The sequence below is a fragment of the Tribolium madens genome, unplaced genomic scaffold, assembly GCF_015345945.1.
Source record: "Tribolium madens isolate multiple individuals breed KSU strain unplaced genomic scaffold, Tmad_KSU_1.1 Scaffold_3;HRSCAF=73;Tcas5.2_LG2, whole genome shotgun sequence".
NCBI classification, from domain to species: Eukaryota; Metazoa; Arthropoda; class Insecta; order Coleoptera; family Tenebrionidae; genus Tribolium; species Tribolium madens.
In genome coordinates, this window is record NW_025401006.1 from 13,535,551 (window position 1) to 13,543,123 (window position 7,573).

A 7,573-nucleotide genomic window follows, 5' to 3' on the forward strand; every position below is an offset into this window, starting at 1 on the left:
CGCCGCCACCGCGTAGATTGTTTGTGCGGCACAGACGGCAGCCGCCCCTCACGTCACTGTCGCCCTTTGATGTCGGCGGAAATTTCAAAGCGATTCCGGGTACTCGAGGGTCACGCAAGTTTCAAGGCTGCAAGGGGTTGATTACTAACGAGAGACACAAATAACATTTTTTCTACAAAAGCACTTATTAATAAGTTTCAACGACACCCCCAAAAGTGTTTCTTTCACTTTTGTTTAATCAAATACAGAAAATTAATACGCTATATAAAAAAATATGTTATTTGTTTGAGAACTGCTGCTTTGGCCACAAAAATAGCCACTACTGCCATTAACGTGTGTTTCAAGTCCAAAAAATCAAGAAAAAAAATTGGAAAGCATTTCGTTCGAAGTGATTAAACAGAAAATCTTCAAATTTTGGCAAAAGCAAATCAAATAATGAGTATGTAAACTATGAACTGACTTTTTTCTTTCACTATACTTTTGTTATTTGTTGCAATTCCATTTTTTTTTTTAATTTTATCTTAACAAAGAAACGATCCCACTGACCCTCAAACGTTGTACCAACATATTAGAATTAAATAACATTCTTGATAAAATCAATTCTGGTTTTTTTTCCTAGGTTACACTACTTCTGCACTCTTCTATTACCAGGCCAATTTTCAACTTCAAAACTGGAAACACCCTGTATAATTTGAGATATTTTTTTGCTCATAGGTGTTTGAACAACATGCATAGAAATAACTAATTAAATTTTCAAAGGAAAACATTGTTAATTTTTAAAATAGCATTCGGAGTTTGAAACATTACAGGCTAGTGATTTTCAAAATTTATTATACAGGGTGCGCCAAAACTGGCGCCCCAGAGAAAAATGACATATAAGGTAAGATACCAGGAACATGGAAAAAAGTTAAAAAAAAATTATCTATAAAAATTTAGAAGAAATGAGAGTTTAAATTTTGCACTTTGACTCTATTTATTTCTGTTGAAAAAATAATTATCCAAGTTTTTTTTCTACAAACTATTAAAAGACGAAACAAGGAAGCTATATCCTAATAATGTTATTTGTTGCTTTTATTGGCAAAATTTTTGTACCTTTACTAAATAATTGTAAAAAAACTTATACAAAATCATCAGTATCATTAAATAGACATAAAGAATGTGAAATGTGAAAAATAAATGTCAAAATTTTTTGACAGTAAGAATTTTTTAAACATTTTTTCCTTGTTCTGGCGCGGTATTTTAGCTATTTTAACAGGTATTAAGAATTTTCCAGGTTCAGGTTCCCAACTTTTTGTTACTTTATAAACCTGAATACCCTTACTGAACAAAAAAAGATAATTTTATAACCAAAAAAAAAAATTAACGTGTAATTTTGTTTTTTCCGGCCCGGAATTTAGAAGGACGTTTTTTTGTGTCACAGATTTATTGCTACTTCAATCATAAACTACACTAAAATTCACGATAAAATATTAAATTTTAAATTGGACCAATTGTACTTCCATTAAAATGTACACAGATTGATTTTGTTGCGCTGAAATTTTTTCATGAAATTCTCCATTGAGTTTCATGAAGCAATACAAAATTTTTTTTTTTTCTTTTTTCTAAGACAAATATAGTTTTTTTTCCATGTTTTAAAAAGCTCGATTCAAAAGTCATGAATTACACCAAAAATCACGATAAAATATTCAATTTTAAGTTGTACCAGATTTACTTCCATTAAAATATGCATAGATTGATTTTTTGCGCATTTTATAACATGCTGAAATCCGTCATTGTATTTTATGAAACATAAATTAATGTAACAATTTTTTTTTTCTAGTAGGGTCAAATATCAATTTCTCGAAGTTTTAAGAAATTCGATTCGTAAATCACGATAAAAATATTCAATTTAAAATTGTACCAATTTAATTAAAACATTAAAATATCCACAGACTGATTTTGAATAAATAAATAATTTAATTAATAGAATATTTTTGTTTCTTTTTATTCAACCATCCTCAGGTGAGAATAAAAAACAATTTAGTATAGTTTTTGCTTGCTTCACAAACGGCTTGGTAGTTTTATTTCCATTTTTAATAACAAGAAATGCCAACAGCTCGATTGCCTTCAAACAAGGGGAAAACCGATCGAACAACCATAAAATTGGCTCAACTCTGCACACACGTAAATAAATAATTATAATCCCGAGTCGACAGATGCTCTCCTCACTGCGTAATCAGACTGGTTTGTGTCGAGTTATTTTAATGGACGTGTGGAAGCATTATTTAAATAGGTTTCATCGTTTCAAGGTCTTCTTCCCTTGACTAATCCGGTGTTTTTTTTTATCGTCGAAACCGCTTCCTGAGTGAAATAAAACCGCCATTGGTAATAATAATAATAATAGTGTGGAATTGGAGTTTGGAGCAGTGCCAAGAGGTATTGTCGTGTCAACAAGAAATTACTCCCTAGGATTTAGGGACATTCGTGAATAGGTTGACAAAAATTTGGTTAAGTTGGTTTCTGGTGACAAACAAAAGATATCGTAGTGTCAAAGTTTAGGTTAAGTAATCTGTCAGCTTGAATGGAGAATTTAATTGATAGTTGCCAGAAAACGTCAACCGTCAACAAAAATTCTAGTTACAAACAACATGAAAAATGTAATTTTCCTAAAAGTTCTAGGTGGTAATTTCTTGTTGATTGTTCATCACAAGTCAATATTGAGGAATTTGCCATTGACATTAGATTGTGGCCGGACCTAACGTAACTGTAATGGATGGTGGAATCAACGGTGCGGATAATGTTATCTAGTCGACTTTATGCAAATCGACAGACTTGTGACATTTAAAAACTGGTTCTAATGTGTTATTTTACTAAAGTTAACATAAATTTCCATTAAACTATATTATCAGAGGTCGTGCCCCGGAAAGACATGCGTATTTGAACGAAACCAATCGTTGGTAGTGCAATAATCACCGTCTATAAATAAAACCCGTATCGAATGGACTTTCTTTTGTCTTGTCATGTCAATTACCTCAGACGGTTATGCAAAAAAGCGTGACCGAAATGACTCCTCCAGGGAAGAAAAACTCATTTACGCAATTTCTTCAAGAATTTTTTGCAAGTCTAGAATTTTTTTAATCCGGTACATTTGACACTTTCTTAGTCTCCCCAACTGTCTTTTGTAGCACGATGTTTTGAAAAGTCTGGATTGACATTTTTTTTTTAATTTAAGCATTTCTTTAAGAAATTTTTAAATGTTTTTTTGCAAGTCTAGAATTTTTTTAATCCAGTACATCTGACACTTTCTTAGTCTCCCAAACTGTCTTTTGTAGCACGATTTTTTGAAAAAAAGTCTAGATTGACTTTTTTTTTTTAATTTAAGCATTTCTTTAAGAAATGTTTTTTTGCAAGTCTAGAATTTTTTTAATCTAGTACATCTGACACTTTCTTAGTCTCCCCCCCAACTGTCTTTTGTAGCACGATTTTTTGAAAAAAAGTCTGGATATCTCTCACATTTAACACTTTCTTTTTACTCCAAGCCAAAGTAATGCGAAGTAACCCAAAGTGGCCTAAAGTGACCTGAACCGACCTGAAGCTACTCGAAGTGACCTAAACATTATTTTTTACTAAATAAAAATAAAACTCTTAATCAAATCCGACAGGATTTAACCACATTGACTACTATACTTTGTAAACTGAAAAACACTATAACAAGAAAAGTATTAGAAACGCTATGTTAAAATTTGTAAAAAAGCAACGCCACAACCTAGTATGATTTTGAAAAATTATTGAAATCACAGATTTTAAATTCGAATTTGATGCCTATGCTTTTCACAACCAACTTGGCAAAAATCTTGTAAGTATAAAACACGATTAAAAATGACTGTTTTTTTGCAAGCTCATTTTGCAACTTGTTACATAAATAATATTTTTTAACTTTTTTATTTTTTTATTTTGAAAGAGTTTTTATTGTATGTTTTGATTTCCAAGTGTTACATTTTTCTTAGTATTTATAAGTTCATGTTATTTACTGATTTGTGTTACTTTATGCTTAACTTTTATAATTTTTACATTTTTTTATTTTTTATATTTTTTTAACTTTTACACTTTTATACTCCAATTTATGGTTTTAGAGATCCCTGTCTTATGATTTCATTTATAATTTCCGTTAAAAAAAATATGGTTTTATGTTCCTATTTTGTATAAACATGTTTTTGTATTTGTAATAAAATATGTATTTTTAAACTGCGATGAGGTTGCCCCTTTCAAAAAAAATTCGTAACGACGCCCATGGTATCTTGTTCAAAAACGAACTAATAAATCCAGCGAGACCCGCTGAAATTATATCAATTTCACTCTAATTTCACAATTTTTCAGTCAGTTTTAGCAAAAATATGCTAAAACACTCTAAAAAAAAAATAACAATAGTTTTGGCCTAATTTCATAAATTTTCGGTTTGTTTTTAACGAAATATTGCAAAATAGTTCTGTTTTTGACTAAAAACATACTAAAACGCTTAGAAATAGACAAAATAATGTACTTTTTGACCCATTTTAGCGATTTTTTTACATTGTTGAGTGTAATATCATTTAGAAAACCAAACTACGTCTCGATTATTTAACTTGTTTTTGAGAAAATTTAGTATTTGAGTTTCTGTGTGTAAAATGCTCAAAAAAAAATAGAGAAAAAAATAGTGTGATCATTTTTGACTGAATTTACTATATCAATAATTAAAAAATCAAATAAAATATTTGGGCGAATACCCGATTTATATAAATTATTTAAAAATACATTAATTTTCTGCTGGCACAGTCACGTTTCTAAAAAATCATCACAGATTTGATTTTTTTCAAAAGTTTTCACCAAATCATTAAACTAGTATAAAGATCACCTTCTGGCAACATTGCACATGTGACTAGAACTTGCAGTCAGTGTGACCAACACGTGCGATGAAAAACCCTAACCCCACTTTTGGCGCGTGATTTAAATTTCTTACCGGTTGGGGCGGACTGATGGAGTATTGCACCGGACTGTTGGAGGCCGATCCACTTTCCGAATTTCCGTGCGACATCATGCTGTTATTATTGTTATTTTCAAGGTTATTCATTAATCCTGCAGCTCCTAAAACGTCTAATTCCTAGCTAAAATACAACGTTCATCATCTCTCACCTTGAGGGTAATCCGAGCGTAAAAGATTCTCCGACTGCATTTTTCCTTTTAAACAGGTGATGTACCGATTACAGAAATCCTTACACAACTCTTGGACCTTTTCCAACTCCAATAAATGTATCCGTAATACTTGTATGGCTTTAATCATCTGTTAAAAAATCAAATTTGCAAAAAGAAAACAATTGTGGTTTATTATATACCAATCCGTCAATTTCGGGTTCGTTTGCTAAAAAGGGTTTGCGGTCGCGTTCTTGATGTTGTACAAATGCTTGAATGTCCAAATTGAAGGCATCGCTGGACTGAGGATCCGAAGATTGTGTTGCCAATTCGCATCTTTCGAATAACAACGCCAAAAGTGGGAATAAAGGATGTCTGTGTGAAAAATAAAAAAGTTAAAAAAAATTGGTTTAGTTTAGTCGTAAAGGTAGATATTACTTATAAACGGCCCTTTTGTCGGCTTCAAACTGTGCTTGGTCGGAATCTGGCGGGGGAAAAACCGACGTCGCTAGACTTTGAGGAACGGAATCGCCACCAGGTGGCACGCTGATCATTGCGCTCTGGACTCCACACTCCATTTCATCTTACCTAAAGAGATTAATCGATTAATCGATGCTTGGAGAAAGATAGAGAAGAAGAAAGCGAGTTCTTAAATGTGCGGCCAGTAAAAAACAGCTGCTCTGGCAATATTTGGTTAAAATTAATAAAAGAACGTCGGGATGGTGGAGCATCGCCGACGATTTGTGACCTTATACACTCGTTCTATACGTCAGTGGTTTCCTACGTTCGATATGTTTAATTCATTCCGTTCTGGGGCGGGAGAAACACAATTATTGTACTACGGAATCTGTCCCTCGGTGACACTTGTACATAATGACCCCTAAAGCCGTCCTTTTTCCTGTCGTTGAGAAATCTTATGCACTTGCTCTGTCTTATGACGTCGCGACGCTCACGACGTCTCTTTCTAACGCGACACTGCATTGCACGCAACAGTGCCTCCAATTCCGACTGGTGCACATTCGACACCCAAAGAAAAATTCTCGGTCTCATTTCGTCCGCAAAAAATTTAATTTAAATGTGCGTGTTTTTATTTTTGTACGATTGCATACAGTGAGCGGCAAAATTATGGGTTAATATTTTGTTTTGGCAAAAATGTTTGAAGAGGTCAATTTTCTTTTCAAAAAATACACAATTTTCAACTTGATTTCAATTCGATAGATCTTTTAAATGTCGAATGACAACACCAAAATAAAAAATATTACATAGTTTAAAAAAAAAAAACATCCAAAAAGTGAAATAATAAGAAAAACAAACATACAATTTTAATCAAGTTGAGAATGTTGTATTTTTTAAAAAGAAAATTGAGCATTTTTGCCAAAACAAAATATTTTCAGTTTTAATAAATAAGATTATTCCATAATTTTGCCGTTACATATAAAAATCAAATTAATGTGTTTTTCAATTCAATTTTCCAATACGTTTTTAATCATAAAACTTGGTGTATTATTTTTTCCAACATTAAAAAAAGCATTTTATTATCGTTACGAAAGCAAATAATAAACAATATTTAAATAATGGCCAATAATAATAATAAACAGTGTGGAAAAATCGAGGAAAAACAATACAGTACAGTCGTGACTGTCCCAAACCATTATTTTTAAAACAAAGTTTTTTGCAATTCTAATTCGGACAGGAAAAAGTGTTAAAAAATGAAAAATCTGGACTATTTGCCAACAAATGGCACCTTCCAACAATAATTTAGGATTTAGAACAGAAATGTATTTTATTCACAATCATAAAATAATAATCAAATTATCTTGCATGTAAAAAGTTGGAAAGTTTGACATTTCAACTTCCTTTAACAATTGATATAAAATAGCAGGTTCAGGTTGGGAAGTAGTCATTTCCGTATCAGTTAATAAGTAATATGACAGTTCAGATCGGGAAATGGTCACTTCCCAACCTGGACTGTCGTATGCTATATCTTTCAAAATATGATAAAATCTTTATTATTATTTTTATTGGCTTTCTGTTCTGAATGATTCCGAATAAAATAGTATGGTCGTTGCTCCATCGAAACTAGGCTTATTGCCTTGTTAATGAAGAAACTTCCACCTCCGTCTGTAATCTACTATTTGTAGTGTTGGTTAAAAAATCCGATTCTAATACACTGGCGGACACGGACTTTTGGACGATTTGTCATTCGACTGACATAAAAATGTAAAACGGGCCTTAGGCAACTAACCTCACTTACGGTTTTTGTAATTGTTATCCTGAGAGCGAGAGAAAAAATTACAACAAATCAAAATAATTTATAAAAACACGTACTGCTGGCATTATTGTTTCGGAAAATCGACGCCAAAAATAAATTTCAACTAAAACTTTCAAATTTTAGTTTCAAACGTCAATTATAATGACAATAAAGCGT

General features: G+C 31.8%; 2 protein-coding genes across 3 annotated transcripts in view; both read right to left on the bottom strand.

Moving 5' to 3' along the window:
- LOC123007905 (lysine-specific demethylase 3A) overlaps window positions 1-7,573 on the bottom strand; it is a 109,739-nt gene that overhangs the window by 37,434 nt on the left and 64,732 nt on the right. The window lies entirely within an intron of this gene.
- On the bottom strand, window positions 4,740-6,198 carry LOC123007907 (homeobox protein PKNOX2-like). Of its 2 annotated transcripts, none has more exons than XM_044403412.1 (4): window positions 5,584-6,198; window positions 5,349-5,520; window positions 5,149-5,296; window positions 4,740-5,100 (listed from the first exon to the last, which is right to left on the bottom strand). In XM_044403412.1, the coding sequence occupies exons 1-4, from the start codon at window positions 5,721-5,723 to the stop codon at window positions 4,895-4,897; spliced, it is 666 nt and encodes a 221-aa protein (XP_044259347.1). In that variant the 5' UTR covers window positions 5,724-6,198; the 3' UTR covers window positions 4,740-4,894. The 2 variants fall into 2 exon arrangements, with proteins under 2 accessions (XP_044259347.1, XP_044259345.1); XM_044403410.1 differs by having other exon boundaries at window positions 4,741-5,109; window positions 5,584-6,192.